This window comes from Charadrius vociferus, unplaced genomic scaffold (genome assembly GCF_000708025.1).
Source record: "Charadrius vociferus isolate BGI_N301 unplaced genomic scaffold, ASM70802v2 scaffold15, whole genome shotgun sequence".
Classification (NCBI taxonomy): Eukaryota; Metazoa; Chordata; class Aves; order Charadriiformes; family Charadriidae; genus Charadrius; species Charadrius vociferus.
The window spans coordinates 241,706-257,819 of record NW_009650064.1 but is presented as its reverse complement, the minus strand read 5'-3'; the positions used below and the strand labels follow the sequence as shown (position 1 = coordinate 257,819).

At 36.9% G+C, this 16,114-nt stretch overlaps 1 protein-coding gene across 1 annotated transcript in view; it reads left to right on the top strand.

Annotated features, from left to right (window-relative positions):
- The first annotated feature begins 267 nt into the window (after positions 1-267).
- The window catches only part of EMC2 (ER membrane protein complex subunit 2), a 38,130-nt gene continuing 22,283 nt past the window's right edge, over positions 268-16,114 (top strand). Inside the window, exons 1-4 of the mRNA XM_009891798.1 lie at positions 268-379; positions 3,777-3,841; positions 8,175-8,260; positions 11,066-11,123. Of these exons, the coding sequence (XP_009890100.1) occupies positions 268-379; positions 3,777-3,841; positions 8,175-8,260; positions 11,066-11,123 (321 nt within the window). The remainder of the gene's footprint in view (positions 380-3,776; positions 3,842-8,174; positions 8,261-11,065; positions 11,124-16,114) is intronic.

The following is a 16,114-nucleotide window of genomic DNA, read 5'->3' as shown; positions in this document are numbered from 1 at the left end:
AATCACATTCTTAGCAATTTCCTGATCCAGAGGATAAATAAAACCTAAGCTAGGTAGTGCTGTCTAGCTGGTTTCAGGAGTATGTCTGCTCTCTTGGAGATCTGACACATTGTAAATGTACTTTTGAAACAAAAATCCTAGATTTTTAGATCTTTTGCTCTCTAAACCAATTCTTTGCGTATTTTCCAGAAATAAAATTCAAATTCCATTACTATCTGGAAATCTCAATATTTTCTTTTTACTTTTTTTCTCCCCTTTGCCCCAGATATGCGTGATAAAATGAGGAAATGGAGGGAAGAAAACTACCGAAACAGCGAACAGATAGTGGATGTTGGAGAAGAGTTGATTAATGAATATGCATCTAAACTTGGAGATGACAGTAAGTAAACAATCATTATTTTTAAAACTTCCATTTTCTGATTTTGTTTTCTCTTTTCAGCCTCTATTTTATACTTCTGTGTTGCCTTGCTGTATCTGCTGATGTTAATTACATAGATATTACTTCCTTAAGAGTCTAATAGGCTGTCAGAATTCCCAGATTTTATTTCTTTTGCAAATATGGGCTGCAGTGAGAACAGATGGAAAAATTACTTACTAGAACTGTTAGTTTGCTAGATTAATAGTTAGACCATTATGTGAAAATGTAGCTTGAAATTGTTATCTAGCTGTCATTTGACTGATTCTTCTTCAACACCACGGCAAAAGTTGAAAAATATCTTTTTATAAAAGAGAAAGCTATTCTTTAATCAACTCATACATACTGCAGGATTTAATATTAAGGCTTTTTTATTATAACATTACATTTGTGATATTATAGTTGAAGGTAAGTCTTAAGTTTCCACTATTCATGAAATCGTTATTTTCAGGGCATATTAACTACCTTATACTAATTTCAGTAGACAGAAGCTTGGATATAACATTTCATACTAAAAGAGAATTGTTTAGAAATGTGTCACAATACAATAGCACTCTTTACTATAAACATAAAATAAAACAAAGTTTAACAAAATGCTATCAAGATTGTAGAGGTATGCCTATTAATCTCACACAGGTTTTTATTTTAATGCTTATTCTTCTTTCTTTTTTTCCCCCTTTTTTATAATTCAGGTAATTTATTATAGACATTCTCTAATACATTTCTCTTGTAGTCCTTTCATTGTATTAACTACTCTTATGCAGTCACACCTGGATTTTAGCAGCCACAGTAATACATTGTATTTACTAATAAAAGTTACAGTATTCCATATGATTAACTTTGTTCAGTTAGTTTAGTAAGTTAACTTTAATTTCAAATGGCTGACTTCATACATTGTTCCAGGAAATAAAGTCCACATAGTCATTTCAGAAAGACACTTTGCCTCCCTTTCTGGTCAGGTGAGGAATCTTTCAGTGTTGGTTTTGGGGTTCTACAGATCAGGGGTTTTTTTTGTATTGATGCTTTGCTCTGGTTCTGTCTTGTACCCTCTGAACTCTGATTCTCTTCTGGCATTCTTTCTAGTTTATGGAACTTGACCACTGCAGATGTTGTACTTTTTTGGATATAAACACATCTGCCCAAAGTATCATATATTGATTCACACAGCAGTGAGTCATGAAGTGCATTTGGAGATTCAGTGCCTGAAGAAGATGCTGCACTGTGAGGGGGTCTGGCACTGTAACTGTGAGGAACGTGCTTGTTTTTAGACTGCATGGGTAGGCTTAATACGCCCACCTGCAAGATAGTTGTCGTAGGTTCCCTCTGCTATAGAAGAACTTGGAGAACTAACCAAATGAAAAACAACATCCAAAAAATACCCCAAACACATACAATAGAATTCTTTCTTGGATAGTGACGGAAGGTGAATGAGTTGTATGTGATGTGTGTTAGTCTTGTTGTTTCATGTATTTTCAGAAAGTTCCTGGATATTATAATGGCTAATTTGAGAACACATATAGAAGGGAAAATAATGAATGCAATAGGGTGGATTATTTGGGTATCTCTGTAACTTGTTTCCTCAGGCAGAAGACGTCCAGTGTAATTGTGTGTGTGTGTGTGTGTAAATTACCATTATCGGTGTTTTTAAAATAAAAATAACTTACTGAATATTCAGTCTAAGGGGCGGGTGTCCTGGTTCTGGCAGGGATGGGGTTAATTTCCCCAGGAGCCGGCAGGGGGCAGGTATTCCATCCCACGTGAGCCATGCCCGGGCTATAAGAGGCACTAGCCGGGGAGGGGAGAGCAGTCGCCACTTGGGGGTGGGCTGCAGCGGTGCGGGTCTGGTCGGTGTGCTTCGCGGCGGTACTGTAATTGTGTCTTCATATCCCTTTATCCGTGCTATTGTTTTGTTTTCATCTTCCCTTTTCCTGTTCTGTTAAATTGCACTATTTTAACCCACCAGTTTTGCCCTGTCCATTTTTTTCCCATGGCTGTGGGAGCAGAGCGAGTGGCTGCGTGGTTCCTTGTTGCTGGCTGGGGCCAAACCATGACAGCGGGGATACTATTATCCACATCATAATTTTAATGAAAAGGATTTTCTTCTGGACAATCAGTAGTCCAAAGCTATTGAGTTGGACTTCAAAGTAGAGAAATAAGACCCTTGGCATTTTTTAGTGTTTTTTTTAAGCTTGAACAAGTAAGCCCTAGTACAGATTAGAAGAACACATCCCTCTGGATTGGATACTTGATTCCCTCCAAAGTGTTCTCTAACCTAATATCTGACACTAACCTGTGCTGGAGTTAGAGTATCAAAGTAGGGGTTTGATTGAATGGGCAGAGCAATTTTATAAACTATAAAAGTATCTTATTCTTGTGTTCAGAATTTTTAAAAATCATATGTAATTTATATCATGGATGTATGTTATTTGTATTTTGTATGTATCTATGTATGTATTTTTACATTCATGGAAGAATGTATACATTATATAATAAAAATAGAATACATGTCTTATAGATAGTTCCAATGAGGAAGAGGGTTTTAAAACCCTCTTTTTAAAACTTTTATTTTGTGGCAAATAAATGCCTGTTTCTTTTCTTTCGTACGCTTAGGAAGAAATAATAATTTCTTCTAAATATATTGAAAACTCATATCACAGAAACTATTTTTAAAAATGAGAGGGCCTTTATTATTTTTCATTTTATTTTTATTTTATATTTTATCTTGGAAGACATTTGCTTCTGTTTCAGTTCTATGAAATATTGGGTGCACCTGATCAGATTTATATGAGTTCAAAACACTTTGTACTTCTAATACTCACATAACATGTTTCTCTCTACTGTAATCTCTTTTTTCTGCCACTTGTGTAGCTACACGGTTAAATTCTTTACGTTCAAGACCTTGGTAGACCTAGAACAGAAATAATGTAATCTGTTATTGATTTAGAGAAATTGTTTAAATCCAGGAAGAAGACAATGTTTGTAGGACTTTCAGCAGTTAAGGGAAATTTGTTTTCTTTCTAGCTCAAATGACCGTTCTCCAGGTCTGATCAGAGAGCAAGTCCTAATGGGAATCTGTTTAGAAGACTGCAGCTATAATCTTAAGAAAAAGCAGAGAATTAGAGCTTTTTTGCCTTTCAAGATGTCAAAAAGTGCTTTGTTACTAAAAGCAATAAAATGGCTTAAATGTGTTTTTAATTAATTCCAGCAGTTTCTTAAAATGTCCCTGTTTCAGTAGTGTTCCATGGGAGTGGAAGGGGAAAAATATGCAGACAGAATTCACTAATCTTATTTACATTGTAGGTGTTTCCTATTATCTTAAAACAAATCAATTATCTGCATTTAATGTCTCTTTTGTGTCCAGTTTGGATAATATATGAACAGGTGATGATTGCTGCCCTGGACTGCAGTCGAGATGATTTGGCATTGGTAAGTTTTCATTTTGACTTTTCCCTCAAACCTTAAGTTTTCTTCCAGATAGTTCTTTGGACAGTTATAGGATATTCTGTACTCCATAGCTTGGACTTGTAGAGTATCTATCAAGAAATACACTGCTGGGAAGAAACCACCTCCACCCACCTTCTCTAATGTGTAACTTTTGTTTAGACAGATCACGTCTCTTCCAATAGCCATGAAAACATTTACAGCTATTCTGGTATAGGCTAAATGTCAAGAACAATATTAAAGTTGCCAAATTGTACAGAGAGTGTTTGTTTATTGAAATACTCTCAAATTATATTGGTTTTTTGAATGTTTTGAGGTAAAATATCCTGTCATGCATATCATATTATATGTCATGTTGGCTATCATCAAAGAAAGTCATTGACATATTGGGGCAAGTCTTCAAGATGAATAAGGAGCTGGACTGCATAATGTATAAGGAAAGGCTGAGACATCTGGGTTTGTTAAGTCTTGAGAAAGCTAAGAAGGGATTTTATTGCTGTCTTACGTAGTTATATGTACTAATAGGAAGGTATAAAGAAGGTGGAGACAGATTTTTGTAGACGTGCAGCAAAAAACAAGTGCGAGACATAAGCTGCAACAAAGGAAATTCCAATTAGATATTAGAAAAAAGTTTTTTAACAATGGGATTAGTGAACACTTTGGGACATGTGGCACAGAAGCTGTGGAATCTCCTTTGGAGATGCTCGGAAATGGATTGGGATATGACCCTGCCCTGCCTTGGAAGCTGGTTTTGTTTTGAGTGGGGATTTGGAGCAGGCAACCTCCAAAGGTCCCTTGCAATCCAAATTATTCAGTGATGCTTGATAAAAATATTGTTAATGGATATTTAGGTTTAGTCAATTTGTATGCAAATTTATTTGACTTATACAAATAACAATTTAGATAAAACGAGTTTGTTTAGAACTGCAACACCTGTTCACTAGATTAAAAATGAAAAAAACACCAAACAAAACAAAAACCCCAACCAATCGTAGCTAATCCTTTAAAGGAAGCAACTGAAAAAGGCACAAGTGTGTTTTGCAGGCAAATTTAAATAATTTTATCCCTCCTTCAGAAAACACTGGGGGAAAAAAAACCCATGAGCTTGTCTTGTGCCCTGAAAGCCAGCAAGCTGGATCTTACTCTAAGTAAAAGGAAAGATATTTTCAGGAGTCCGGGTCTTTCATGGGGATTACTGTTCCAGTGCCTTGTTCTGTGTCAGATGGCAAAATACCCCATAAAGTCTTTGAGCTTCACATGGTGTCATTTGGGTGAAACTTAATGGTCTGCGATATACAAGGGGTCAGACTAGAGGATGTAGTTGGGAGAAGGGCCGTTTGAAAATAGGCAGAACTTGACAAGTTTGCCTTCATCCCATAGGTATATGGTAAAATGGAATACACTGGAAAATACAGCACAACACGCTGAACTTGTCGTGAACCCACTGAACTTCCCTTTCTTTTGTTCCTCGGAAGAAAATTCTGTTGTAGGATAGCTGTTTCTTTAAACAAAACCAAACAGACTTACTGTTTAAATAAATGTATTTCTGTTTTCTGATGTATATCTAAAACAATATTGGTCTTTATTTTCAGGGTCTTTTTAGGAAGACTTTCACAGAATTGTTGAGGGAGCCTGTGTTGAAAGATCAATTGTGAAACACTGTTTATTTTCATTAACTCTGGCAGGGATTTTAAATTTCAGTTTCTGTGCCCTCTAAGGATTACTGCTTTAGATGAGGGAGTGCAACATTTTGTATGCAACTTCGAAAGGAGGTTGAAAGCTTAGAGGGGAAACTTCGTTGGTTTTTTTGTTTGTTTGTTTGTTTTTTTAAATTTGATTGATTTATGATAAAGAAGTAGGTAATTTAAACAAGTCAACATCATATGTGGCTTTTTGCTACAGCTGTAGTCCCAAAGTAGACAAACAGCTTTGCAACTTCTGTTTTTTAGCAGTGAGCTTTTGACAGCTGTGATGCATTTTGCTTAGGGGGATAGGTCTCATCTGCTCCAAATGAGGGAGCTGAGACAGTTTAGAGTCGTTTGTCTGACTTTTGTTTTTTCTTTTTCTTTTCTCTTTTTCTTGCTGTTGTCCTCTGTCCTGCACAATATGGCTATGTGTAATGCATGCCCCTACTGCAGTCAGCCAGTTCTTTCACGCGCATGTTTTAGTCAAATCACCTACTGTTGGCAGGCACTTGCGCTACCAGTGCTTTACGTGCTGAACTCCAGGTTTATATTTATTTTCCTCTGTCAGACCTTTAAAATTAAAAACTGATGTGATTTAAAAAAAAAAAAACCAACAAAGCAAATGAACTGCAAATTAAGATTTCACATACAAATAAGGTTTACCTTTCTAACTGCTGAGTTTCGGAGAGAATCTGGAAAGTAGATTATTGACATAATGCAGAGCCAGTCCTCAGTAACTTACATGATTATGGGGATTACAAGTTAAATTTAATAAGAGGACAATCAGTGCTGCTGAGTCCAGAACGTTTTGAAGATACAGCGAGTCTAGTTTATTCATGAGCTTTTGTTTTTAAAAGTGTTGCACTTAGTTGTTTGTGACTGTCTCACAACTTTTCATGTCACTTTATTGTGTCTGATATCTTAATCTACAGGATTTTATTTTGGCCTTGTGGCTGCTGTATTTGGTTTAATAATGATAGTGTCATCAGATCTAATGAGAATAATTCTGGTCTTCTAGTAGTTGTGCACTTGAGTGACATTTCATCAGCTTTTTATATTGTTGATGGTGTTCTTCTAGATGTAAAAGTCCATCTGCAGATTATGGAGTTTAGTATTATTGCAAATGTTACAATTCTTGACATTTAAAAAACTTTATTGAGAAAAGCAATGCGTGTTTTTATACTGAAAATCACTGTCCCTTGGAATTCCCAGATGACTGGGACACAGGGTGAGTTGTCTGCAAAAGTTCTTTATAAAATCTAGAAGATTGTATTGTAAAAGCTCGAGTGAAACTACTTTTCTGAAGCTTTATGTAAGTTTTCCTGTCTCTTAAGAATGTTCGGAGATTAGTTCAGACGTTGTGTAAGGTGCTGCTAAGTGCATATAGTTTTTTACGACAATTTGTTGTCCGGAGCAGCAACAGTTCACCTAGACATCACTCAAAGTGCCAGTAAAGTGTTTCTGTACTAAACCTGAGTCTTGCTATGTGAAATTTTATTGTTGAGATCTTGGTTCATTGGAAGCTAAGGTGATCATGATGAAAATACTCTGTGCTTAGCATTACTTCTTTGGTTACTGTTTCCTTTCTCTCTTCCTTCTCTACTATTGCATCTGGGAGAGGTGAATATTTCTCTTTGCTGTGCTCTAGCAACCTGTTTATCTACAGAAAGAGAGGGAACCTACTAATTTTTACTGATTTGCTTCTGTATTTTTCCTTTGACCAGTGGATGTGATGAGATGGAATAGATTATGTAGATAGGCCTCTGATAGTATCTTAGGTCTGAAAAACAAGTTTATAAGCTGAGTTGTATAAATAAAGGTCTGGAAAAAGAGGGTTCTGTGTGAAGCTTTTAATGTGATTCAAACCACTGGTCTTTTTGAGAGCCTGGGGACTGTCCTGCCTCCCACCGTAATGAGTCAGCTACAAACTTTGCAGTGCGATCTAGCTGCATTAATGATATGGTTAGAGTTAGTTTGCTCTGGGGAACTTGTGACTCAATCCCTCTACCAAACATCCTTTTTTTGCTAATCCAGAGAAATCTGCCAGTTATGAATTCCTTTTATCTAGCCCAGGTGTCTCATTGATTTCAGGAGTTAGAAGCTATGCCTTTTCTGCCAGCAGGCTCAACTCAAGCCAGTGACAAACATTTTCTTTGGATTTCAAAGTTTTATTTTAAAAATAAACACAGAGCATAGTATTAACATAGTTTTTTCCATTCTGAGATATCAATTTATCAAAGAAGTATCACATAAGCTCTTACCGTCTTTGGGTTTTTTTTGTCTTGTGTTATTATGAGGCAACTAACTTGACTTCAAGTCTTAATAGTATCAGAACTGTTATAGTAGGTGAGTTTAATTTTCTAGACAAATAACTGTTTCCAAGAAGGCCTGATGATCTAATGACCTGTATGGAAGATATTTCTTAGAATTAGTTTTCTAACAAACAAAGTTTTGGTTTCTGAGCTTCTCTTTATCAATACATTTTATTGCTTATTTCAAAAACTGGTATTTGCTTTAACTCAGAAGTGCCATTTGGGTTGTTGCATTCATCAGCCAAGAGCGTTTTCTTTCTTCTTCCAGCTTCTGTGTAGATAACTATATTAACAATAGTATTTTTGGTTTTATTTGTATAGTTTTGTCTTCAGGAACTAAGGCGGCAGTTTCCTGGGAGCCACAGAGTTAAACGGTTAACTGGAATGAGATTTGAAGCTATGGAAAGGTAAAACCTGAATGTACTTTTCGTCTGGAAAGGTGCTTGCTATCTCTTAAAAAGGCATTCAGGCACTATAAAAACATGGCAAAGCAATGCTGGGCAGTTTATAGAAGATTATGCTGTGCATGATCATATTACAATGTATAGAAATTTTTATTGCATTTTTGCATATACTATGCAGTGTTGCGTTTTTGCGATCTTCCCATCAGACTTCATAGATTAAAAAGATCTCTTACATGACAGCATAAATCATTATACAGTAAAACACTAGACACTTCTTTGGTGAAGTCTGTGAGGTATACATTTCATCTCACGGAGCTAGAGCAGCATATGAAAATCAGTGCCAGCGGGTTTTTGCCTTCATTTTTTTCCTAGGCTCCTAATTACTGCAGAGTATGGCTCTTTTCACTTGTTTTCTGAGCGTGGATAAACCCAGTAGAACCTAATAAGGATTAAATTTATAGAGTTTCTTATAGAAACAAGCTAAAAAACATGGAATAGAGTGGCAGAATCTAAAAATCAGACTGACCTTTTTGAAATATCCTATAGAAGGGCTATAATGTACTAAGATTAACAGGAATTATTAAAATAATGAACAGCTTGAAACTTTACAGCTTTCCAAGATGAATGACCTCAGGGCTTGATGATGACCTTAATTGTCCACCTTTCTCCTTTGGATATATCCTTGATATCAACATTCTGTTCTAAAGCACCTGTCTTGGGTGTTGAGAAGGACTTCCAGCTTCCAGTGCCTTTGAATGCTAGCAAATCTGTTCCATGCTCTGTTTTGCATACAGAGTTGGTGAGATTTGGAGCCTTTGGGCCATCTTGATATGAAGGAATTAGAAGTAAACCACTAAATACTTTTTCTTGTACTTTATTTATTTAGCAGATGTTCTTCACCCATTACATCCTCCAAAATTAACTTTGAAAATGTTATTTGATATGAGCCACCAATGAACGTCCATTGCTTGGATTAAAAAAAGTGGATAACTGGGCTGACTCCACAACCACAGGAGCAATCTCGGGGCAACTAGATGTGTCATATTTCACACTCACTTTATATCAAATACACTTTCATGAAGAAGTTCCATTAAACCTAGCTCTCTTTCTGTCTTCATTTGACATAGGGTAGGAAGACAGTGAGAGAATGGCAGCAGATTCCCCCCCCCCGCTTCCTGAAACCTATTCAGAAGTGCAAAAGATCATAATTCTATTCAGGCTTACGTGACTACACTGAAGATGTTATTGCATGGGAACAGATCTTTGTGGGAGATGACTGCTGCACAAATGTTATGTGTTGTTTCAGCAATGAAGTGAGACTGAGCCACGGTTTTGTGGAAAGTACTTGTAAAAATTCTTGACAAAATGTGTCTGTCAGGTTAGATCCTTGAGATCGGAGTATCAGAGGAGAGGGGCATTAACAAAAGCTGAGGTTTCATCTTCATAGATTTTCTCCAGGAGTCAGAGAAGAACAAGAGGCTTCAGCTCTGGGTTGTCTTGAACGGGAACCCATCTGCAGGTGCTGTAAGCCATGCTCTGGAGAGCCTAGGGAGACTTAGGCTGGAGTGATCGCATGTTCAATTGAAGAAGTGAGCTTCTTTTTAAATTCTGAGTGGCTCCCAGGAGTTGATAAGGTCCTGCCTTCCCTAGTGAGGAACATCTTTGTAGACCGAGACATCCCTTTAGACCTCGGCTTATCAAAATTATAGTATTCTGGAACTTCATACTGTAAAGCTGCGATTATGGCCATCGTGTTCAGTCTTGTAGAATACATGGGATAAAGTAGCAACTAACAGGGAGGATGAATACAGCATTTTATAGCATGTCTACTCAAGTCTGTAGCAGTCACCTTCTACTCATTTCTGCTTTTGTGCTGCCTTTCCTATTTGTTCTTATACCTTACGGTAACTGGAGTGTACAGCTGAGCTATGCAAATCGCAGCAGTACTTAGGGAGCAGTAAGGAGTACGTAAATGGGTGTCCAAGGTGAGAAGGGGATATGTAACATCAAAATCAATGAACAATAACTCTGAAAAACTACTTGTCAAACTATAGCTGAAGACACAAAATGTGCTCTAGTTATGTGGTGATAGCACAACAGCTGTATAATCAAATGTATTTTGAATTATTTCATTTGTTAAGTTTGGGTTCTGTACACAGCTGGCTGAACACACAGATCTGCTTCCCAGAAGGTATAACGCATTTATAGCAGCTAGAGTAACCTTTCTGAGCATACTTCAAATACCAGAATTAATAAAAGCTATGTAGTGATGGTGGAAAACGTTTTCCTTCAAGATTTATGGGGTGTAGTCTAGGGGTGGCCTCTTGTGCGAATCCCTCCAGTTTGCTGTATGCGGCTGCTTATACTTTATAAAATTGTAACAGAAGAAACTTACATGAAGTTTTAAATTACAACAATGAAGTGAAAAGTCATTATTTTGGATGGCCTTTCAAATTTTGGGGTTTCTGTTTCTTGGGAGAGGTGAGAGGGAGAGTTGAGATGTGATGACTGGACCTATTGGGTGCAGAAAAAGAGAACAGGTAGGAGAATAAGAAATTGGGTATAAATATGTAAGTTGCTGCCGAAACAGTATTCCATGAAGCGATTGCCATGTATTTTTTTAACTTAGTGACATAAAATACTGCTGTTCCTATTTAGCACTCACTCAAAACAATTTTGCATGACTATAGTTTGTTTAAATATATTCAGTATAAAAAGTGCAGGAGGGTTATTAACTATTGCAAGGGCAGTCAAAAAGTTAGGAGTTCTGTCTTAGCAGAAATAAATGCGAATTATTTCTTTGAACAGGTATGATGATGCAATCCAGTTATATGATAGAATATTACAAGAAGATTCAACTAACACAGTAAGTTTAGAAGATTTTTCTGAACTGCAGTGGTTTGCTGTTTGGAATTGTGATAACATGTTGTGGGTTTCACTGTGGAAAAACGTGTGTCTGTCTTACTGTATTTGTTTCCTTTAGTTTCCTTGTATAGTAACCGATGAGATTTGTTTCATGATGAGAAGACGTAATGTAATAACTGCTTAAACACTGAATTTAGAAGACAGGATTATAACAAGCAACCTTTCCAGCAGTGTTAGTAGGGTTTAGATTGGGCCTTTCAACTTTTCCATTTGCCCTGTGTATTCAGTATTTAAAAGACAGATATAGTCTGTCATGTGTCTTCTGTCTTCCTAATGCAAAATTAAGTATAGATACACTCAGGTAGTGCTCGAATAGCAGTTATTTTGATTTACTGTCTGGGACACTTTACTAGCTTTTGAATCAAAATGCTATAAAGCTTGCCAGTCGTATAAACCAAAATCTGGGACAGGCTGTACTTTTCTTTTAAGCATTTTTTGAATACTTGTGTAAGCCACCTTGAGCTATTAGATGCCAAAATGAAGGTCTAGGGAAATTTGTAGCAATATATTTTCATACATTTTTTTCCACAAGGATAAAACTAGAAATGTGAAGAAGCTATGGAGTTTCAAATTTTTATATTACATGTTGCAAAGTCCAAAGTTTTGGCAGTCTCATGTAAACCTTCCTTGGTGTGTTTTGAACCTCTGCCTTTCTTCAGTTGGCTTATTTGATATGATCCGCTATTCAGGAGAAGAAAACCCACAGAAACACAGATGGCTGGGGGTGACTAGGGTATGCCAGAGCTGGATATAAAGTGCCATGACTTAAACTAAGTAAACCATTAAAAAACTCCCCAAAACAAATTAAAAAAAACCAACAATCAAAAAACACTCAAAGCTACCAAAGCAGAAAATTATTTTCAAGGCAACACATCTGAAAATGTTAACGCTAAGTTCAGCACTCGGCTAACAGTGGCAGATTAAAGCCTGTGTCTTTTAGGAGTGATAGAACTCATATTTTCTGTGTGAGGGTAAGAAGAACCATTTCAATTCTTCACTCTTATTTTTCACTCTCCCTTGAGCAGTGTTACTTGAACTGTGTTCCGTAAGACTAATGTGGGTGATCTGTAGTTGTCCTTTGAAAGTCTATAGTGGTTGTGAGTAGAAGTTTGAGCACAAGGTGTGTAGCTGTCATAAGTAATTGTTGATGGATTTTATCAGTGTACGGCCCAAACAGTTTCAGAGACAGTAAGTCTTCAGAGTCATGTTAAAACAAGACAGAACCCATCTACAGTGAAACCACAAGAATAGATCACCTAGGTCACAGATAAAAAGGCCAGGCTGGACGTGGCCTTGGGCAACCTGGTCTAGTGGGAGGTGTCCCCGCCCATGGCAGGGAGGTTGGAACTCGATGATCTTTAAGGTCCTTTCCAACCTAAACCATTCTGTGATTCTATGATAGGTGCACATTTTATGCCCTTTTGGTGAAGCCAGTGCAAAATGGAGCACCATATTACAATGGCTTCTGTGGACCACAGATCTTTGAAGTGTGTGTTTTTGGCAGTTCTACTCTTCAGCTGTCTCAACATGGCTAACGTCATCCGAGTGGTTTGTTGGATAGTTTTATAAAATAAAATGATATATTTAAATAAGTATTGCACATGACTATTACCTAATTTGGATTTCCTTCTTAACAAAATCATAAAGATCCATAAAATGGTAATATTTAGAAGCATTAAATGTAAATATTAGAACAGCTGCATGATCTATTGGATTTCTTAAGATGTGAGAACAGAAGCGGAGTGTTAAATGCACAGCAAAGATTCCTTGCAATATTACTACAGCATAGGTTGGCTAAGCCTTGCGCGTGAAGAGTGAAAGTTAAATAGAAAGTTTTGATAAATTGTCATGTGCAGATTTCTTTGTGTCTTTCACCTGTTAATTATTTCCATGCACACATGTGGCTGCTGTAGGAAAATAAATATTTCAAGATTTTAAAAAAGAAACTGTTGCTGAGTTTGTCTTGGCACTAACGTTACCTTATAGCAATTTCTTTTGGTCTGCTGACACATGGAGTTGCTTATATACATTAAATGTTTTGGCAACATGTTGTAAGTGAAACACAGACATTTGTTCACACGAATCATGTAAAATCATACTTTGCATCGACTGACAGTTTCAAGTGGAAGCATGAACAAAGCTTTTTCAAAAAATTACTTATTTTAGACGCCTAGCAGACTTTTCCATTATGAAAAGTGAACTTTGAACTCAAATTATGTAATGGACATTTACACTTTCAGATGGGGTTTTGTTGCATGCAAAACTCCGAAATTAAGATAACAGTAATTATTTTATTTCATTTCTTAAGATAGAATTCAAAGTAGTCTTTGTTTTTAAAAGATGACCATCTCGATGTTTTATCTCACTCTGAGCTTACTTGCTGAAAAAGATGACTCATTTGACAATGGAGCAATGTTAATGTTGTCACTTCAGAGATTGTGTTTCATTTTTCAAAGCCTGTAGGCATTGAGTAAAAGTCTGTCTTGTCTCTGAGGAGTTTAACATTAATGAATGAAATGTGACTCCTGTGAAAAGCACAACTTGTGTGCATTTTGATAGGATAAGAATGGGAACCCTTTCCGTTCTTGTCCATTTTGGTTGAAATGAAGGCTTATTAGAGCTGTAGATGGCAGATTACTCTGTTATTAAAGCTGCATAACATTTTCGATTGTAGGGCTTTTTGTATTAATTAAAATTTAATTTAATATCCAATTGAAAATTTTTATACTGGTGCTGAACAGTGGCTGAGGAGTTTGTCTATCTTCAGATAAAATGCTTTCCTCAGCTGTTCCTCAGAACAAAATAAGAGGGACATTGTTTTTTTAGCAGGGTTGGTAGAAGACTTTTTTCCTCTTTTTGCTGTTAATGTATTTCATTGAGAAATCCTCATCCTGCTCTCCTTTGGAGGGAAGCATTGGATACCAACAGGAAAAGAGCTCTTGGTAGAATGCAGCTTTTATTATACTATGAGAAAAACACCCCAACTGGCTAAGTTGCGGGCATTTGAAAATCTTCACTTCATGTTCTCAGTAGAGTCTGCTGGAATTTTTATTAAATGCATCTTCTTAAAATCCCGTTTGTATTGAGCATGATCTATCCCAGGCTACAGAGACTAAGCAGGGCTTCCTTGCAGTTGCTCCTTGTGGCTGTAGGGCTGTGGGAAAGGGGCAGAAAGCAGGGAGACTCCTTTCTTTTCTGAGTTGCACCCAAATGATGAGCAGAAGGACAAAAACATCCAGCAGGAACCGAGTAGAAGAAGAAGAGGAGGAAGCAGAACGGTGAGGACCAAAAGAGAGAGGGACAGGTAGTGAAAGGTTAGGTGATTAGTTAATAGGAGAGGTCAGGTCAGATGTGGGGGAACAGAAGGCCCCAGGAGTGTGGGTAGGATCAGAACAGAGGGATTTGTATTAACATTTAAGGTTTGGGAGCTTTTTTTTTTTCCCCATCAAAGAAATAATTTAAAAAAAACCCACATTTTGCCTTGAGGCACTGTATTTTCTGCTGTCACTAAATAGCTTTGAGACCTACTGGTGAAATGTCTCTTATTCCCTGTAGTACCTGGTGTGTATTAGTTCTGTCAGTAACTGTTTTGGCTCTAATAGTGAAGGCACATACCGTCTGAATGCTGCAAGTAACCAAATTTGTGGTTCTGCAAGTGGAATTTCTGTTCTTCCACTAAAGAAAACCTGGGTACACTTCATCCTTTCTGGAGAAAAGGCTGAATGCTCAAGCATGCTACTTAAAAAATGCCAGAATCTGCAACACCCTTAAAATGATCGGTAGTCGTTTGAAGTAAGTAGTTATTGTTTAGTGGTATCCTTTGTAAATTCAGATAAATACAATGGCCAAACTTTGATATAATTTTGTAGTATGAAATGTAATCCACATTCAAACTCTAGGCATTTTTAAATCGTAAGTTGATCTTCACAGTGTTCTCAATATCTTTATTAGTGGTCTGGATTGGAGTTTATGTTTAGGATGGATTGCTTGTGTAGAATTCAGTAGGAAATTTGCATGGAATTGATATATCTGCATTTTCTATTTGATATGTAAGTCCTCATTTCTGGAATGGCTCTTACATAAGAACCTTACAAATGGAAGTAGTATCTTGAATGGTTTTTTCTGTCATTTGTCTCACAGCAGCTGCGTGAAATGAAATAGTACTGACATTTTACATATGGAGAGCAGATGAGAGCCCAGCTCTGCAAAATTATTTAGGACTCAGTTCCTAAGCAGGCAGTTAGCTCTCTGGTTTTGCTATTGATTTCAATGCCGGAGTGAATATTAATTGAGGGTTTTTTTAAACTGTATCAGATTAAGTTGAATGCCTTTTTGCATTATTTTACCCTAGCAAAGATTCTGCTTTTGGGGAGCAATTTGAACGTAGACCCATGTATTTTAAGTAGATAGCTAAGTATTTTTGTCAGTTGGGCCCTTCTCAAGGTGGCCTGTCCAGGAGTGCAAAGAAGATTGATGATGAGACAGGAAATTGAGTTCATGCGTTCAAGACCAGTTGGTGTCTAACCCACTCCGCTGTCATCCTAGTGCACCTGCAGTTTCTCCTGATTCTTCAACTCGACCATCAAGAAGATTGCAGAGCACTTGGTCAACACCAGCAGAAAGTGAGATAAAGCACAAAGTTCTGCCTTAATTCTAATCCACAGAAAATCTGCTGTCTTTATTGGGTTAATTCCTCTGCTGTTTTTCATGCCACTTTTTCAACTAAGCTTTTAATACAGCAAGACACTGTATATGCTTGCTTATCTTAGGGCATGTGGATAATCTCATTAACTTCATGGGTCTAATAATGTAATTGTGTGAACTAAGAATTAAAAATAGAAGTTTCAGAACAAGATTTTGTTCTGGGTGAAGCTGTTGTCTTTCAGGATTCATAAAATACTTCACTAACAACTCTGTTGTTTGTGGGAGTGG